Below are 18,872 nucleotides of genomic sequence, written 5' to 3'. Positions count from 1 at the left end.
TGAACAATGTGACAATTTATTGTTTTATATCACAACAGTTAACCATCTTGTTTGAATTTGAGTCACGGCAAGAGTTTTGAACAGATGTCTACCACACAAACAACAACAACAACAATCAGAGCTGTTAAATCCTGACTAGACAATGATATGGCTTCTCGGCTCATTAATGACACTGTAACATTCTTCAGCAGCGCCTCCCGGCCTTTCAGACCTTTTACGCATTTTCATTTTGCTCAGATAGTCACCTTTGTCACGCATGCATTTTCAATTCATACCGACATTCAAAGCCCAGTCGAGAAGGTCAAACTCGAGATCTGCCTAGTGATACATTTTTAAGTCGGGGCTCTCAGTGCTCACATAAATTATTCCCCACCTCATGAAATTATCACAATGTTAAAAGTTTTTAAAAAGAACCTGAAATTAACTTCTTGCACAACTAGTGACACATGGCCAGTATGCCACTGTCTCTGGCTTTCAGACAAACCTCTTAGATAAATTAAGACAAACTTTAAACGTTGACTCATGATACATTTGACACAGTGCAACACTTGTCACGATACGGCATCATCGGCTTTCCGTGAAATGTCAGTCAGTCAGGCGTGCTCTGACACAAGCCGGCATGTTTAGACTTTGCTAAGCTCGCCTGATTGTCAGTCTCTCAAGTCTGTCTCTGAGTTCGGGATGTGTATTATTGGAGCAGATTCCTGTGAGTCAGAAAGGATGACAAAAAAAAATCACACTAGGATATTGTCTGGCTAAGACGCCGGCTGAACACGCCGTCCCTTCAGCGAGACCTCTTGTCTGGCGCTGGGCTTTGATCGGCAATGACGACACTGAGTGCAACCGCATTAGCCCGCACTGAAAGCGCACTGATTGCGCGAGTTCGCTTTTGTCTCTGACAAGTCGGAGGGAGAGCGCGGCATGACGGCAGAACCTGGCAACGTTCTACTATACGTTCCTGGGTCTTGATCACAGAGGTACCACCCTCCTTGCTTCCGTTCTGGCTGGTGGTTGAGGTCAGACCTCTCCTCTGCGCTTCGCCACAGGCTTAATCCCATCAAACCACGCGGGCACGGGCACCACGGCCCACGGGCCAACTTTGATGTGCGCCGAGCTAAACGAAGCATGACCCTAATCTCAGGTAAGCCGCCGCGCCAGCTAACGATAGAGGAGTTTCTTTCCGAGCTTTCCTGACTCGCCTTTCATCAGCAGTGTTGCAACCTGGAGCGCTGCCAAGCCGCAAATTGAGTCAACCGCACGACCCCCAAATAGCATCTAAAAATTTCATAGCGACACAGCTAGAGTAGACTAGGACTCGGTTTATGACAGTCTGGACATGAGCAGTTTGGAGGTTATGAATGGCACGCTACTCCTCTGCGGCAGCATAAAAATACGTGTTCAGTCATGTCATCATCTGATCGGTTGAAATCGTTTTTGTGTTTTTGCACACCCAAATCCAGTTGTACTGCAGTGCGCACTTTGCTCTTCAACTTTGTAATGTTATGTTTATTTTTTTCAAAGCTACTAGGACGTTATGGATAGGTCAGCGTGCTCCATCTTGCTGCTGTAAATAATGCTTTATTTTGGTTTAATCTGTTTGGGGAACTATTTCCCAGAGGGTCTGGCCCGGTCTTTGTTCTCTTTGGCAAAGACCAGTCATGAAGTGGCGGTCTTGCACAGATGCCAATAATTGAAGTCACAACTCTGTAGTTGCACAAAGCTTTTTCACATCTAAGTCTGCAGGATGGGGGTTATCTCACACCTATCATGCCAAGAACCTCTTTCCCGACCTGAGAAGCGAGTACGAAATGGAGCATAGCCGCAGAAGATCTGAGCTGGGTTTCACGTCCTTGACATTTAGCCCATTCATCATAACACGGCGCAGTCCGGGCACGGGCTTCGCCACAGACGAGCAAAGCGGGCAGGCAGGCGAGCGAGAATCTGGCTGGTGATCAATTTGAGCAAATTGGAAATGTCACGGCCTACTCATCCTCGGCAGGGGGCCCGGAGGAGCTGCCTTCTCTCTTTCCCAGCCCTTCCTTACAACTTTCCAGATGTTCACTCCGGACCTTTGACCTCCATACTTGCACCTGTCCTTACTCCTAACTTCAGCCGGACAAAGGAAGTAACCTGCGATTTCGGAACGCCGTTTTGTACTATTGATGGCCGTGGAACTCGTGGGTGAGGAGTCACTTGTACGTGGAACAGAAGGTTGGGGGGAAGTGAAACAGGTGGAGGGTGGTGATGGCAGTGATGCCGTTCGCGTCTCTCCAGACTACGGAGCTAAACGCTGCCAAATGCTTGCTGCCAGCTTATCGAGGGAGAGGAGCGCAGACGTCAGCCCAGCAGTTCACAACAAAGCTCCCCCGCTGTATCCTGTGCCGTTGTTACAGGTGCTGTGTTTTTTTCATTTTTCATATTAATTTTACAAAAGCATACCTGATAAGCTCAAGTTCATTTCCTGCACAAGTAGTAATGCAAGTTAACCTTTTAAGAGTTGACCGCTGTTCCCAGTCTGGCAATTTCCCCCATGGACCGGTTTTCCACATGAAACTGGCTTGAAAATGAACTGACAAGACTTCATTTTCTGGTTTGTTAAGCCTAGAAATGTCAGAGGTTATGGTCTGTAACTCGGCAACACCAACAGCATTAGTGCAAAAAGCCGTCCCGTGGGTTGATAAAAACACCTGGTGGCTTTGGCACTGGTGAACAAAGGCCAAGCCAACAGCCGCGCAGGAGACACTGAACTGGGAAAAGGTTTTCTACTCCCCCCCCTTCCTGACTGAACCATCACAAGACACATAATGCATGATTACACCTGTAATCTGCGCAAAGCTGCGAGCGGTTATGAGAGGTGCTCACTGGCTTAAACTGGCTGCGGTAATAATGTCAATCCTTTCCCCGCCATTGTACTTGCATCCCGGCTAGTCCGCGCCTTAAGCTCTGGGGAGGTTTTACATTTTTATTGCTTGGTGTAAAATACACCGTAAAGCTACTGCATCTCGGGAGGACGCTCGCGTAGAACCTGGGGATGGGGTGGGGGGGGGTGCACCCAAACGTTACAACCCGAGTACTGTTAAGTGAAATCCTTAAATGAATCACTGCATATATATATATATATATATATACATATATATATACATATATAAATATATATACGTATATACTATATATATATATATATATGTTGGATTTTGCTGTATATGAGCCTCCAGATAATTTTGCAGCATTGTATTCGATCAACTGAAATTCTGTTCTATGTATGATCTAGTCTCACTCGCACACACAAAAACACACACACACATCCAAACACCACAGTGTTTGTGGTGGGCTTATTGGGGCCCTGGCGGACCAAGTTGAAGTGGCTGACAAAAAGCCGGAAGAATGCTCGCTCGACAGCTTTGCCACCTTCAAATTGTTTGTACATGGTTGTTATCTACATTCGGGGGGGGGGCTGTCGGGTTGAGCGCCCACTTTTGAAAGGTTGTGCAAACCAGAGATATCCAGTAAAATATCTTGAGCCGGCACAACCCAACAGCCACACAAAAATCCTCTTAACAGCTGCCTTGAGTGGATGGCAAAGCGATGAGAAAAACGCCGTTGCCCGCAAGAAGGCAACCCCCCCCTCCCGAGTCTTTCGTCAAACAAACAACCGCTCCATCACGACAGAGACCGGCATACGGGCGCACGCTATTGTGCGAGATGCGCAGGTGGCGGATCGCTTCAGGTTCAAGTGCATTCATCCGTCAATTCACCCCTCAAGGCCGCTGTGACGGCTCACACATGGTGAATAACGTTCGCTGTGCCGTTTCCTCATTAATTGTGTTTATACACACTGGAATGATAATTAAGGTGCGAGGAGCCGTGAAGCTGGCTACCACATACGTTAGGCCGGTCAGGGACACTTTGGAATATTCGTAGGGGAGGCGTATTCTCTTACCTATGTGTTTCCCATACATGTGGTAGAAGAAGCCGAAGCAGTAGGCCGGCGGGTTGCTGATGCCGTAGGGGCTCTTGGGGGCAATGTTGAAATACGGACTGACCAGGCGCGCCTGATCCCCTTCCTTCCTCGGCCTGGACGTTTCGATGTACATGTAGAAACCTTTGTAGAGCAACAGAGCAAACTCCGAATTAAGACAAATACTTTTCTCATCTTTCCTGTAACGAGAGCCTCTGTTAGAAAGGTTTGCGAGTTTGCTGCCATTACCGATCACAGGCAGCCATGACAACAGCCAATTGAGTCTAGCCAGCAGCTCCCCCCTCCCGACAGCCAAAAATGGAATATCTCTCTGGGCTGAATCTCAGATAATTATTCTCAAAGAGGAACAGGGACCAGTAATGAAAAGCTGGACATTTTGAGACCATTAGGTGATTAGAGCCAATGCATTATTTACTGCTTCGGCTGCTGCTGCTGGAGTTGCGCAGAATTTCAAAGTCCCGTCATGGATACGTTACCTCATATCCTCCATTTTGCGGCTCCACTGTTGAATACCTGATGATGAACACGCCGCATGCTAAAGCGGAATATTTATATTGTGAATATTTTAGAAATCCAAACAAAATGGCAGCAAAGCTAGTTTGGGTGGCAGAGGTTATGCTCACCCTGCTTGGAGCCGGCGCGGTCGCCGCTGGGCCCCGTGTTGGGTGTGTACTTGGTGTCGCGGGTGGCGGCGCTGTGCCGCGTCCAATCAAAGTCATCGTTCTTGTCCTGGGTGAACATGCAGATGGGCTCCTCCTCGAAGCTGCAGTGGAACTCTCCTGACGAGAGTTACAAACGTACAGTCAGTGTGTGTGTAGTGTATATTCATGAGACCTGCGGCCAGAATGTGTGTGTCTCAGGGGGATCTACAACAGCAAAGCCCTAATTATGCCACCCGATGTAATGAACAGATTTTTAAATTAAGACGTGAACTTGGGCTGACTGCGACGTTGGCAAGCTCACGTGGGTGGCTTTCCTTGAGAACGAAGCGCTCACAATGGAGGGATTTGCCGCTGCGGCTTGGTTTGCCGCACCACAAAGACGCCACATGACTTGGACTGTATTCATACGTGCGTGTGTGTGTGTCTGTGTGTGTGTGTGTGTGTATACGACTGCACAGAAATCATGATGGATTGTACTCAGTCACAAGCACACAGCTTCCAATTATGTAAGTGCAGTTCTTGTTTAAATTGATTTCAAATTCTAGGGAGCTTTAGAGTGCCTCATTGTTGGCCACAGGTTTGTGCGCATTACTCAGAGAGAGGGAGGGGAAAAATCCAGAATCACATAAAATAGAAAGTTAATTTAAGAATCAATGAAGTCAAATAATTTTCATGGAAATGTGATGTTAAAGCTGGCTACACACACACAAGATAGGACTTTTCTATTGGCAACTCTGTAAATCTACATAGCTTGAATTAAAAGTAGCTGTGGATAACGGTAACAACGGTAAACGGCCAAGCGGAGGACACGTCGTTGCCCGGCGGTACCCTCAGAAGAAGCAGCATTTAACATTCAGCGGCTGGTTCTGCTAAATATTCAGTGATGTATTAAAAACATAGCTGCCAACCATTTGCTTAGTTCCGACCTTGAGCCAAGCGGCGTGGGCAGACGTTAGTCAGGTGAGTTGCGTGGGCGAAAGGAAGAGCGAGCCGAAAGTGGTCGAGCGCCGGGTCAGGAGGATGCCGGCACCTCTCACCTGCTCGAGGGTGGGTGCGCTGTTTTTTAAAATAAAGCTCTGGCCCCAGGAGGGTTCTTGTTTGGATTAAATGATTACGGATGCTCCTCCATCCATTTTCCGAACATCATTTGCACGTAAAGCTAGAAACGCCACCCCAAAGCCAGGATGAGTTAGATTGAGATTTGGAAGAAGAAAAACGAAACAGGAAGTAGTTCTTTTTTTTTTCACGTAGACTGCGAGATGTTAAATTTGTTAGTTTGGTAAAAAGCAGAATGTGTTTAGTGAAAACACATAACCAGACAGCCGTTCACATTCTGAGTGGGACTTGAACTGACGGAGATGACTTTAGGGAATTCTATAGTGATTAAACGTGTTTGTCATTTCTTGTCTGGAAAAATAAAAGAGCCCATATAAATATGAATAAATATTCCCAGCAGTGTGGTGCAGCTCCACTCTCTCAATCACTTTAAGTGTGCGATTTTGTAAAGTTGAGAGCAACAATGAGGAACGCCATTAAGTGGGAGTAAACACTCACACATACAAATCACCTGGCAGCATTCCCGTCAATATATATGGCTGGCAGGAAATGTTTCGGGCGCGTGATTGCTATGTGCGGGTGATAATGGGTGAGACTTCATACTTACTTAGGTGAGGGTTGATGGGAGCTGCAGAAGACAGAAGCAAAAGAGGCATTAGGAAAGCGTCAATGTGATGACTTCATGGACTGTAGTAGGCGTGTTACATATGTGTAAGGTCTTCCACATTTTGTAACATCCGCCGGGGGACATGCAAGGGCATTACAGTGACGTAATTGCTTTTATGTTTTTTGACTTTACACAATACGTTGGGGCATTTCTAAGTTATTGTGTTTCCAATGAGGGTAAAATGTCTGTCTGCCACTTTGGACAACTTTAATAGGATTTTTCTTTCTCAGAAATGCTTTTAGCTCAAGGTGACTCCCATTTGGAGCACTAAGCCCATTTCATACATCTGCTAGAACATCAAAATGATTCGACATTGTGTTCGCTAAACACATTCAATTCCTCGCTCGTTCTTTCTGACCCCACGGTAAATAACATTGGCGGCCATTTTAAGGGCGCCGTTAGAAAGGTGGAGACTTCTGCAACCAGTCGTTTTTTCTGCACTTAAAAAACAAAAAAACAAAAAAAAACCCCGTGTTTTCCAGGCAGGGCAAACAGCGTTTAACCTGCCAGGAAGATTCATGAGCATTTTCCAATGATCGATGGCTGACTGGCCAAATAGATGTGATGCAGCAGCTCGAGCGCAAAACTACGTAGCCGCATGATTTATGGACGCTCCCCTGCCGCGAAAGAAAAAGAGGGAGGGCTGGGGATTGATTAGAATCCAAACAATTAAAGCCGGTAATAACAAATCACCCCCACAAAGGAAAAGTTGTCCTTACGCCCGTCGAGACACGGAGTGGATGCTGAGCTACTGTACCTAATGAAGTGTCCGGCGAGTGCCGCAACTGTGGGCGTGCGCTTGCCTTCTAAATGCTTTAATAATCTTTTATGCTGCCAATCCAAACCACAGCGGACTCTGCAGAATGAATAGCACTGCAGCATAGCGAGTGTGTGCGAAGGCGCCGCAAAACAAATATATTAAATGACCACTAAGAGCCTCGGGCCTTCTTTCCCGGTGCACCCTTCCTCCCTTCGCCCCTCCGTGCCGCTGCTCACAGATAATATGTTTTGTTGTCACGTATTATTATTTATTCTCTTGTTGTTGTCGCTACCTGCGGCTTGCTGGCTATTTGGTATGGTCCGCGCGAATGTGTCTGCTCAAGCAATGCGTCTTCTCCCACCGAAGAATTCAAGCCGAGAGAGCCCAGAGGCAACTTGGCGGCAACTTTGCGTACACCCACAAATGGGATTTAACTTGCAATTTGATGCAGGGAAAGTGAAAACAAACGGGACTGTTGATGCAACTATTTCACACCATGCGTTGTTTAAAATGGAGGACTAAGAGCCTCACGCGATGACTGATGATGAAATGGAGACGCTCGCCAACGCAAATGTTTCGCAGCGCTTTTCGCACGCTGTGGCAAGACGATCCGAAAAAAAACAGTGATACCCAAAAACTCGTCGCTTGACTCAAACGGGGCCGAAAGTAAATAATAAATCAGTGCTGCCTTGGTATATGTAACTCAAAACATATTTCTAATTATCTTTTCCATTGTATTTATTTACTTATTGTTAAGACTCCACCCTAATCGTTGCCGGCCTTTTAGAAGTACTCTCGGGTCTTACTTTGGCCGAGATAAATGAGCTCAGAACTACAATTGTGACAGTAGTTCTTGCAGTCCAAGCACACAATGATCCTCCAGTGCACTATTAGTGAATCAAATGAGGTTCTTTGGCTGGTAAAGAGCTAACGCTACATGCAAAAGCTTGCCAGAAAGCATTTTTAACAATCCTCTTTCATTACGACGTCATTAAACGGTGACTGCGCATACTTTCCGATAATAAACACGTCCGTTCATAATGACATCACACAAACGGCGCCCAAGGTGTGTGTGTGTGTGTTTAATTTACTGCTGTGTGCACTCAAATGTTTGCTCTCTGAAAATATATCAGAGCGGTGACCTTAAGAAAAAAAAAATCTTTTCTGATGATTGGTTGGTGAGAGCATGTCATTAATTTGTCTTTACCGGTGTTTTATGTTGGCAGAAACGTTGACGCGACAGGGAATAATCATTTCAGGCTTCGGAATAGATAAAGGCTTGATGTCCTTCGCTGACACTATGACCTTTTTTAGCTGTACCGGTCTTTTTTTTTTTTTTTAATTAAGAATTTGAAATGTTTTAGTCATAGAATGGAGTAAGGAAAAAAAAAGGAATTTGACGATGTTATTAGTCATTTTCCAAATACAGTCAATACAAAATAAATTACTTCATTGACTAAAAAAGGCATAAAAACTCACCAGGTTATAGATGACTATTTTGCGACATAAGAAGCTTGGCTTGCTGTCATATCTTGAGTATGTGAACATTATGCTGAGCTGCCGTCGCCTCGTGCTGCAGCCTTTCCAGTGTAAACAAACGGCTTAAATATGTACTCCTCCTTCCAGGATGCCATCTGAGCAGGTGCTGAGTTAGTCATTGTGCGACGGTGACACAGCCATCCATCAATGCTCCAGCTGGGGACGCCGTAACTACTTTTCTTTTCTCGCCAACTCCCCGCCAAAAAAAAAAAAAGCCTTTAACGAGCTTGTTGAAGTCTAAGAGCCACGGTGCTAAAACTTCACTATGGCGCTAACTCAGAGAATCTAAACAACCCGACAGAATCTTGTATGGCTTGCGGTTGTGGTCCAGTCTACCAAATGTAAATACTGCTTCCATATTTGCAAAGTGAATTCTGAATAAAAAAAAAGTAACCAATGTATATTTAATGGCGCGCTTTGAAGACTCCATATATGTAGAGCAGGGGTCTCAAACTCCAGTCCTCGGGGGCCGCATTCCTACATGTTTTCCAAGTTTCCCTCGTTAAACACACCTGATTCAAATGATCAGTTCATCCTCACGTTCTGCAGGAGCCTGATAATTTAATAAGTTTGAGACCCCTGATGTAGAGGGATCACATTCCAACAGAATATAAACACCATCTCGGGTTTTGCTGAAGAATGTGAGGAAAAAAAAATAAAAACACGGAAAATAATATGCAGACGAGTTTTCTCCGTGTCAGTCGTGCTGTCTTGCGGGACGAGTTGAGCGAGAAGAGTGCATTCATCTCAGACCTACATTAGCCCGTGACGCCACGCCGTGCGTGGGAGAACAGAAGCAGCCCTAGAGTGATAATTAGTCCGGTCTCTCGTCGGGCAGGCCATTCGCACAGAAGGGGAAGGCTCTCTTCTTCTTCTTCTTCCTCCTTTTCACTTGATAAATAAAAGAAGAAGAAATCTTTGTTTCCTCCTTTCTGGGCTCCCGCTCCTTCTGCTCTGTGCTAATTAGCCTCAATTCTCTTCATTCTTCTTTGATTGCGTTCAATCTCCTTGAGTTCAGCCAGTGACGACAATTTGGGAAGCGGGGCACACACAGAAACCTCGGTATGCGTGTTCTCACTCACTTATGCGGTGTACTTGAGATAACCATCTCAGCAGGACTTTTCTCATAACTGGTGACCGTTTCTTTTAATGCAAAATCCTCCAAAACTCAGGCTCCAATTTGCGACAAAACCTTCTCAAAATGTCATTTCAATTTGAATGACGGGGAACTTGAGTCACTTGCTGATCTCTTTGCTCCTTTGACCCAAACTAAACATTTGACTCACACGGTGTATTCAAGTGCTTCCGAGCTCTCGTGCAAAGAAAGCCGGCGATAAAGGTCACGGACGGAAGGAAGTGATGAGTCGCTTGATCAACATTCATTTGGCTCAAACGGGGAAAAGGAGCCAAGCAAGCTGATTTCCAGCTGTCTCCTGATGACTGACGGTGTTGGATGCAATTCTAATTATTTTAATGAGTTCACTTTTTCCCGCCCGGCCCACTCTCTTGCATATCATACATACAAATGCGTACAAATAATATGTGACGCCAATAAATTGAAAACTCACCGTTGTAGGTGACGATCCTCACGGTGGAGTCGCCCTCTCCAAAACGGGTGATGGGGGTAAGGCGCACCTCGTAGGACTCGGGTTTGATGAGCTCGGTCAAGTTATGGGTGATGAGCTCTCCCTTGTTGATCGTCCAGTTCACGGGAATCTCCTGGTCCCACCATCGCTGCTGTCCCATCTGTGACGATGACAAGCAAAAAGTCATAAAAAAAAATAAAGCGGAGTCCCACTGGGAAGTGTACCAAGCCACCTGTATTTTCTTTTTTAGTGGAGAAAAATCTCACCAACCAACAGATTTGGAGTACTATGAAACCTGAAGCTTGTTCAGCTCTCCAAATTACGTTTTTAATATCCCATTTTTCACAATTCAGAATATAAAGTGAGCTTAACTCCATTGAGTTTAGCTGCAGTGGATGAATATCACAAAGGACATTTTTTTTCCCCTGGAGCTGTATTTACATTCAAGCCGAGCAAATATGCATCTCTTTCAAAATCCTCGGCAGGATGTTCCCTCTCATCTACCAATTAACCTCGTCTCTACCCATTTGCCGAGACGTGCCAAGTTCCAACATTAAATGCTACGCAACTAAAACAATTTTCTGTTGACAGCTCACTGCTCATTAAGCACATTTACTTTCCAAGTAGCTCGCAAGCCTTTGTATTCACTTCAGAGCGCATCAGCAAGGATGTAGTCACGTCTGCCTGATTGCAATCCAGGTAAGGCTGCAGTCACTGCTTCTAAGGATAGCTAGTGTAACTGATGGAATTCCGTATATCACATGGCTAAGCTCTGGCTTCTCCTCTGAGGTTCGCAGAGGCACAAACAATGATTTGCCGCAGTAGCGGCCGCGGGGGTTACGTGAGTAAGCGAGCTTCGTTTTATCCTTGAGAATAGCTTTAACGAGGCGGGCAGCACTGCACAAAGACCAGAGACGACTCCCGCATCCGAAACAGAGGCGATGCATGCGTGCCCTTCTCAGTCCCGCCCGGCCGGAAATCCAATGGAATAGTGGCGCGAATGCTCTGAATGAAGTAATTACTTGGTGTCTGGAGGATATTCTGCTATTAGACGCTTTTCATTAGAGCTAATTTTGTGAGTAAATCGACAATGGGAATCTCACAACTCTCATGTTGTCTAACAAGATAAAACTGAGTCATGGTGACAGACACAAGTAATCATTGACTTTATGGCATTATCTTGTGTCATTTTAAAAAAGAAAAAAACACGACTGCTAAATACTGTTAATAATGACTGGTTAGTGCATAACTGTTGGTAGTTAGGCACTTTATCACTATCATTGTGTTCCTCCATGTTGATTTCATTGGCAAATTACAGCAGCTACAAAGCGGGAAGAGCAAGCCAAACTGTTGGACATCTCGAGGCCATTTATGGCGGGATAATGGTTCAGCGGCAGACACGAGTGAGGTAACCCAAGCGTCCCTTTCGCTCTGCATTCCAGCTACTCCCAAGGGAAGCTGAGGCCAGATGAGCTCTGTTGTTGTTCAGCTTTTATCAGATGCCTCAACCAACCTCAGCAGACTCCTCTTGATGAGAAGTAGCAGCGGCTCCCCGGGGATGTTCTCCCGCCTCACGTAGTCCCCGAGGAGTGCCGCCGATTTTCTTGCGAAGACGGCTCGGATTCATGATCCCATTCCGATTGGCTTGTTGATAGAACTGAACTAGCTAACAGATCTCTAAACGGTGAGGCAGATGTGAAAACCACTTCAAGTCAAACGATACAAATATTACTGGCTATTGACCACTGAACACATCCTTGGGTTATTTCCTTTGTAGTGTGACTTGCTGGAATAGTTTTGAAAATGTATCATCTACGGTTCTTTGTTCAGCATGGCTTTAGCACTTGCCAGTTCATTAAAGGAACACAGCTGGATTCCTTCAACGGCACCCATGATGAAGGCAGGCAATGTATCCAACAGCTACTTGAGGCTTTTATTTTATTTTACGTTATTCATGGCTTTTTTATTGCTATTTTTTCCTTGTTCTTCCAATATGCAAATACTGCTGTTGCCTTTCAGAACATTGGATGAAAATATTAAACACCCATCGACTCTAAGAGTTGTCATACCTTGTGCAATTGAGAAAAAACAAAAAACAGCCAAACCTTTTTTTTTTGGCATTTTTATATGTTTTGATACATTAATGATCACTGAATCCATAGCACCCGGATTTAATTAAAGTTTTTGTTCACACTCCATTACCGCTCATTCTGGACAAACTATTGATTTAGTGTCATCTGATTGTGGCTGGGCTGCGCGAGAATTTGTTTTTATGGTGGAAACCACCAGAATTGATGGCCGTAATATGCAAGCGGTGGGAAAACGCAAGCATTGTAATGTGACAGCGGCTGCCGGTTCGCTGTTGATTGCCGACACGTAATTAGTGTAGCTGGTATTGATCGACGTGCACAAACAGGGCTGACAGATCAATTTGGGACACATGATGCAACCTGCTCCTGCCAGATTTGTTTGTGGGAACAAATTCCAGCTCGCGGGAATATTTTCAAATGAGACCGGGCGTTACCTATTTGACAGGTGTCTCGCTACAGTATGTGTTTGTGATTTATTCCAGAGCTTGCCTTTTCAGACTTGCATTTCCGCCTTGAGCCAAACTGTCTCTCAGCAGCTTTCTTCTGAGGCCACGGGAGACATCACAAAACAATTCAATACAAAAGGGAGGGAGAAAAAAAAAGGCCAAGAAAATGATGAGAGCCGTTATGAGAAATGTAACTCCTTTGCCTATTTTGTTTGGCAATTGTCTCAACCACAGTGTCTCTAAGCAAGTAAGAACAATTATTAGTTTAAAAACAACACCAAGATTAAATCCTTGCCCGTATAAAAAAACGGCTTTTGTTTTGCTAAATTGCCGCCTAAAAAGTTTGCCCACAGCAAATAATCTCCTTTCTCAAGAAAGAGAAGGAGAACAATTTGCCTGGCAGGAAACAAATAATGGCCACACCGTCGACTCTCCTGACATGCAAAGAGAATAAGGTGGAAATGAATTAATTCGCTCCAAACACCAATTCTGGGCTGAACTAAATGGACTGGGGATGTTCTCTTTGAATGCAAAACAAAACAAAAAAAATTTGAAATGTTAATGAGATTTTCTGAATTAACGCGCGTGCTAGCACAAGGCAGAGAGCAGCTGTGAGCGGAACCGGTTTAAGGAAGCGTCGAGCCTGGCGACTTCTCAGACAAAACCAGTGGTGAGTGGCTTTGAGAAAGCGTGAAATCATTTTCTTAGCAATTCTCAAGAGAGAGCTGACGGTGAACAAAAAGCGTGACGACACAAACACGGACTTGGAATGTTTGCCACAAACGCGCAACACAGCGTCCCTCTTTTTATTTTTAGTGTGGAAACCTTTTAATCTGAACTGGCGCTTGGATGTCGGCTCACATTGGTGCTAACCTGTAAATCCGTCGTATTAATGCGGCCGGCAGGCGTAAGGCTTTATCCGAAGCTGGCGTGTCGCCTGCCGGGTTGGTTAGAAAGAAAAAGCACGAGCACGACAAAGACACCCGTGAAAAGTTGCCAAATTGCGGGAAAATCAAGCGAGCCTTCCTCCACCAACACCATTCAACACCAAGAAAGCAGCTTGGGAAAGCTATGGCTCATGTTTATGTTTGCCCGTGCGGGATTTAATGCAAGACCCCCCCCAAAAACTGCAACTCTAAGCGAGTCATCCATCAGAGAGCAGTTTGCAGTCTTCTCCGCCAGGTCTCTTTCCTCTTCCTGCTTTGAGTGCACTTCAAACGATTTTGGGAACAATTCCTTAAAAAAACAAAAAATGCCACAGGACTCATACTTGACTGCATCTGACAGCTTCTTAGTGATTCGCTGCCGCCCGCAGAGACTCACTCCCATCCTCAAATACGGTGGCAAGAGGCTGAATTGAGGTGTAAAAATTCGTTCGTCTGCGTCAAGGCAAATATGACGAGCCAGCTCAGGCGTGCAAACTTTGGGGAGAAAACCAGGCCCAGCCACCCCGCACGGCAAAAAACAAAACAAAAAAAAAAAACCCTCATACTTCTGTACAGAACTGAGAAAAGACAGACCAATAACCAGCATCGGAGATTATCGGATTATTCCCGGTTTGGAACGCTCCGGAAATAATAAAACCCCGACCTAATTGAATGAAGTGAGAAAAAAATCTCCTACCTGTCTGAAACCGAGTCTGTAGGCCACGATGCGGTCCACGGCGTTGGGATTCATCTGCGTCCACTGTAGCTTGAAGTCGTAGATCCTGGGCCGGTTTTGCCAAAGCGGGCTGTACGTGTCGTAGTAGAACTCGGGAGCGTAGGCCTTGCCTATCCGTGATCAACACATAGAAAGAAATGTTGACAGTGAATAATTTGGACAAGATGTGATAAAAGTTGAACCACACAAAATTTTGCGTAGTGACATCGTTAATGCGCGATGTGCTGCGTGAATGTTCCATTTGTAAACACGACCCAAATTCTTTCAAGTGCAGCGCTGGAATTAGCATGACAAAGATGTACAGTGGCTCTTATCTCCGCCATGTTATGTTTGTTCTATTTCTATCGCGGCTATATCATATCTCTTTTGCTACTGTGGTGACCCAAATTCCCTCCCCCCCTCACCCCACAAGGATCATTAAAGATTTATCTTTACAGCGTGTATCTTCTGACACACTTTGCTTTCATGGCACGCAATAAAAGCGCATATCACATAGCGGAACATCGACTCCAGCAACATCCAAAAGTGTCCAAATCCCCCGTTTTTTTCTTTTTTTTAAACAAACCTCAACTCCTTCCTTTGCTTTGTCGGAATTGAGGATTTACCAATGGTGAGCGGTCACATTCTGCCAGCTTAAGCGCTCGAGGTGACCTTGTAAAGTTCGTCCACCTCCATTTTGGAGACTGTTTATACGCTGACTTTTATGCCAATCATTTTTACTGTGTATTGGTATGTTGTTGTTTTTTTTTACAGAATGTTTTTGCGACCAGTCAAACCAACTGCCTATTTTGATAGCATAAATATAGCGACGCCAAATAGCCTCACCTCTGTGATTACGGCGTACGAGCTAACCGTCTTAGCCCGCCTTGAAACACAACCCTGGGTGGGAGACATCAAAGATAAAAGTACATGCGGCTTAACTGATCTCTTCCCCAATCCTGTTTAGAACAGCAGATGACTCAGAAGAGGGGCTCAGTGGAACCCTTCGGGCGCCACGTTGACCTTGTTTGCAGACTATCTTGTGCTTTTGGTTTCATGAACCTCCCCTCGTCTACCTAGAGGTGCTGTGATGAGTGTTTTTTTTTTTTTTTGGTGGTGAGTGCCACTTGCCAGCATCGAAAAGAAAAGTTGCCGCACTAATTGCTCAACGGAATCCAATTTGAGTCAAGCTGAATCGCTTCTCCTCAACTCTTCCCCGACACCTCAAGTGAACCCAAAGTGAGGATGCTTCCAAATTGTTGATCATGCGTATTGATTTAATGCGGCTACAGATGGTTGCCCGCTAGACTGGTGTAAAAGCCAACCTGCTCCCGGGCTTCTCCTCCTGTAAAAACTTCACTGAAAGATAACAGAAGGAAAGTAATGACTGCGTGAGTTCTTAATATCGTCAATGAAATAGCAGCCGCATTGGAAAACGAAACGACTGTCGCATCCTCTAATTTCAAAACCCGGCGATATTAGTATAAGTCTGTGACGTCACAAAAAGTGAAGGGGTTGATAGAACATCAGTTAGCAGTTTCTCTGCAACTATAGATGAGAAGCCTCGGCGGAAGCAAAAGACAAAATCTTTTTGCGTCTGCTATTTTAAGGCACATATTAAAGCTGCTGATCCCTATTGCATCTTTAAAAGCAACTCGAATTCATAAGGGGGGAGGGGGGTACTGAGAAGCGTCTCTGGAGTTCCGCTAAGAGTTTTACTGCTTTTTGAAGAAGCAAAAAAAAAAAAAAAATGACAGAATGGGGGTATATGATAATGCCGAGTAACTTCCAACCGACATCGTGCATCTAAGATACATGAAGAATTGCGGCGAAACGACAAAAACGATGACTCGTATGTTAGAAGCTTCGATGTGAAGAGACATATTCCACCTTTGATGCGGAGATCAGGTTTTGCTGTCAAAACAGATGGAATTAAATCAAAGTACCTGTGAGTTTGACTTAAAAGACGATACGGCTGTGTTTTAAAGACGAATCCTGAATCACTTTTTTTCCCTTAATGACAACAATAAAAACCCGCGAGCATACAAGCGCATTATTATGAAGGATTAATTTCACGAGGTGACTCGTAAAACGCACTGGAGAACAAAACCCGGGCGTTATCCTCCGGCTTTTTTTTCCTTCTAATTCCTTGTATTTGTTCAGTCGGCAATAAAAAAAGAAGTAAATGTTGCTCAGTGGATGCAGAAGCGATGCGCCGAAACAATTTCGATCACAAGAAGCTGGAATGTATGAAATGAAGTTTGACATTTATAAAGTCGGAATGTTTATGAGAAAATACTAGTTCAAAATTATGTGAGTAAAGTAGCACAAATAGAAAATGAAAAACAAGTTCTGAATGAAAATTTAATAAGAAAATAACATTAGAAAAAAATGTCTATGTTTTATTATAAGGGTGCAATATTGGACAAAAAATATCCATAACAATACGCATAAATATAATCCTTATTTTTTTTTAAAAGGCGAGACAAATATTTCATGAACAGCCTCCTCATCTCATGGTCGTATGTCAGCCACAAGAACAATTTTGATCCCACACTGCCACATCTGCGATATAAATCTTCCAAGGAAAAAGAGTTAAGGGAACGTGTCACGGCACATTTCACGGATGACATCGGGGGACACTCTGAGCTGGATTTTTTTTTTTTCCCCTCCGACTGAGAGTGCCTTCCCGTTGGCCCTTCCCTACCTTTGGCAAGCGGCGAGTCCAGATGGCGGGAATGTGGAACGCTGGGCGGGAGAGCGAGGGAGGGATGCGGGATGAAAGCGAAGGAGGGTGAGCGACAGAAGGCGGAAAACACAATTGGCTGCGGGGGACGGGACGCCTCGGATGTACCTGCCTCACCGACGTTTCTGTCACACGCGAAGGGGAGGCTTTGCAATTAGAAACGCCGCTAAACGAGTATGGAAGAAAGTCATTGGAAGTACCAGACCGACCCGGTAAATTAACCCCTCCAGAGGTAGACGCAAGTCTTTTCATACGGCGTGTAAAAGTCGATATTTTTCCACCATTTTGTGTCTCTTGTAGTGACAAAAATTTTAAATCAAGGAGATATCCATATCCTGGAGAATAGTATTGAACGTGTCCACGGTTCATGACACTAATAGAAGACTTGCGTGATTGAAAGCCTTCTCTAAATCAATTTGATGGCGTCAGCTGTAGCCAAGAAGATGGACATTTACAGTTCTCCAAGCAACTAAAAAAAAAAAAAAAAGATGTGCAACAGACAGCGGTCGCCGCGACGTGAGCGACACCTCCTATTCGGATGGAATTTTCCTTTCCCTTTCCTTGGCGCCTCTTTTAATTGAATTGTCAATCTTCGGGCCAGACGGTGGCGGTGGATGAGCGTTTTGTGCGAGACTAGACAATTTGGGCTGTCTATAAAAAATTTGCAGCCGCCGCGATAATTACAAGCACAGACGGGGAGCGTGTTGAAGAGATGGATGTATACACTCGCAAAATGTCGTTGACGGATTTAACACAAACTCTCCAATTGATTTGCTTTTGTGGAATTTGTTGTCTCACCTTAGTAAATGGCAGAAGCGGACGGCTCACCTGTGACGTGGAAGGTGCACTTCCCGGCGCCGGCCTCGTTGATGACTTTGCAGGTGTACTCGCCCCAGCCGTCGCGGTTCAGGTTGCGGATGGTGTACTCCGTGTCGTCCCGCTGCGTGTCGAAGGGGCCGGCGTGCAGAAGCCGGTTGGACAGCAGCCACTCGAAGCGCAACACACGCGATGGGTGCGCCCGCAACACCCGGCACGTCATGACCACGGGCCGGCCCAGGCCCTGCCGCAGCTCCGTGTGGACCGGCTCCACCGTTGGGGGGTCTGTTGGAGAAAAAGATCGCCGTGTAACAGCAAGTCATCTCCACAAACCAAAAACAGACGTTTTAATACTATGAACTGAAAATGTCATTACATTAATTACATGCATAAGCTTCATTCACAGGCTTCTAAATTATTTCCTGTCTCATGACAAAAGTTACGATCGGGCTTGGAAAAAACGGAAGTTTCCGCCGCCTCGTAATTGCCTGCAATTTGCATATTTCCCGTCGCAGGGATGTCAGGTTCAAAATAAGACGGCACACATGGCTGATTACCTGATTGAAATTGTGAGGAATAAGCTTTATTAGTATTACCATGTAATTACCGTGCCTTCCTCTTAACGACATTTTAATTCATATTTAAAGCAAATCTCCCTGAATACATTTTATATTAAAACATTATAGTGCAAATTTATTGTCAGGGGCGGAGCCAAACATTTGTCAGTGGTATACAACCCAACACAATCATCATCGTCGTCATTGTTCTGGGGGTTTTGGTGGTGAGTCATAGCTCCAAAGCTGAGTGACACCGAAGCAAATTGCGCTAAGTGCGTTTTGCTTTGCCACAGAAGGCCGCGCGATGACGACAAGGTCCGAGGCTTC

The 18,872-nt window shown here is 45.2% G+C and overlaps 1 protein-coding gene and 2 long non-coding RNA genes across 8 annotated transcripts in view; 2 read left to right on the top strand and 1 right to left on the bottom strand.

Moving 5' to 3' along the window:
- LOC119118353 overlaps positions 1–18,872 on the top strand; it is a 439,862-nt gene that overhangs the window by 317,809 nt on the left and 103,181 nt on the right. The gene's annotated exons all lie outside the window — the stretch shown is intronic.
- LOC119118319 (MAM domain-containing glycosylphosphatidylinositol anchor protein 2-like) overlaps positions 1–18,872 on the bottom strand; it is a 77,663-nt gene that overhangs the window by 5,661 nt on the left and 53,130 nt on the right. For 5 of the 6 annotated variants that reach the window (XM_037245245.1, XM_037245249.1, XM_037245248.1 and 2 more), the window contains 6 exons: positions 18,001–18,273; positions 14,409–14,557; positions 10,232–10,409; positions 6,305–6,325; positions 4,603–4,758; positions 3,941–4,102 (listed from right to left, as the gene is read on the bottom strand). In XM_037245245.1, the coding sequence (XP_037101140.1) occupies positions 3,941–4,102; positions 4,603–4,758; positions 6,305–6,325; positions 10,232–10,409; positions 14,409–14,557; positions 18,001–18,273 (939 nt within the window). Of the gene's footprint in view, positions 1–3,940; positions 4,103–4,455; positions 4,515–4,602; positions 4,759–6,304; positions 6,326–10,231; positions 10,410–14,408; positions 14,558–18,000; positions 18,274–18,872 lie in introns of all 6 variants that reach the window. The other variant, XM_037245251.1, reaches the window with a different exon arrangement.
- On the top strand, positions 912–18,101 carry LOC119118357. The gene is made up of 4 exons (XR_005096705.1): positions 912–1,141; positions 2,055–2,181; positions 2,275–2,393; positions 17,976–18,101. It is a non-coding gene; the product is annotated as an uncharacterized LOC119118357 (long non-coding RNA).

The sequence above is a fragment of the Syngnathus acus genome, chromosome 24, assembly GCF_901709675.1.
Source record: "Syngnathus acus chromosome 24, fSynAcu1.2, whole genome shotgun sequence".
NCBI lineage: Eukaryota > Metazoa > Chordata > Actinopteri > Syngnathiformes > Syngnathidae > Syngnathus > Syngnathus acus.
This window is presented reverse-complemented; position numbering and strand designations above follow the sequence as displayed.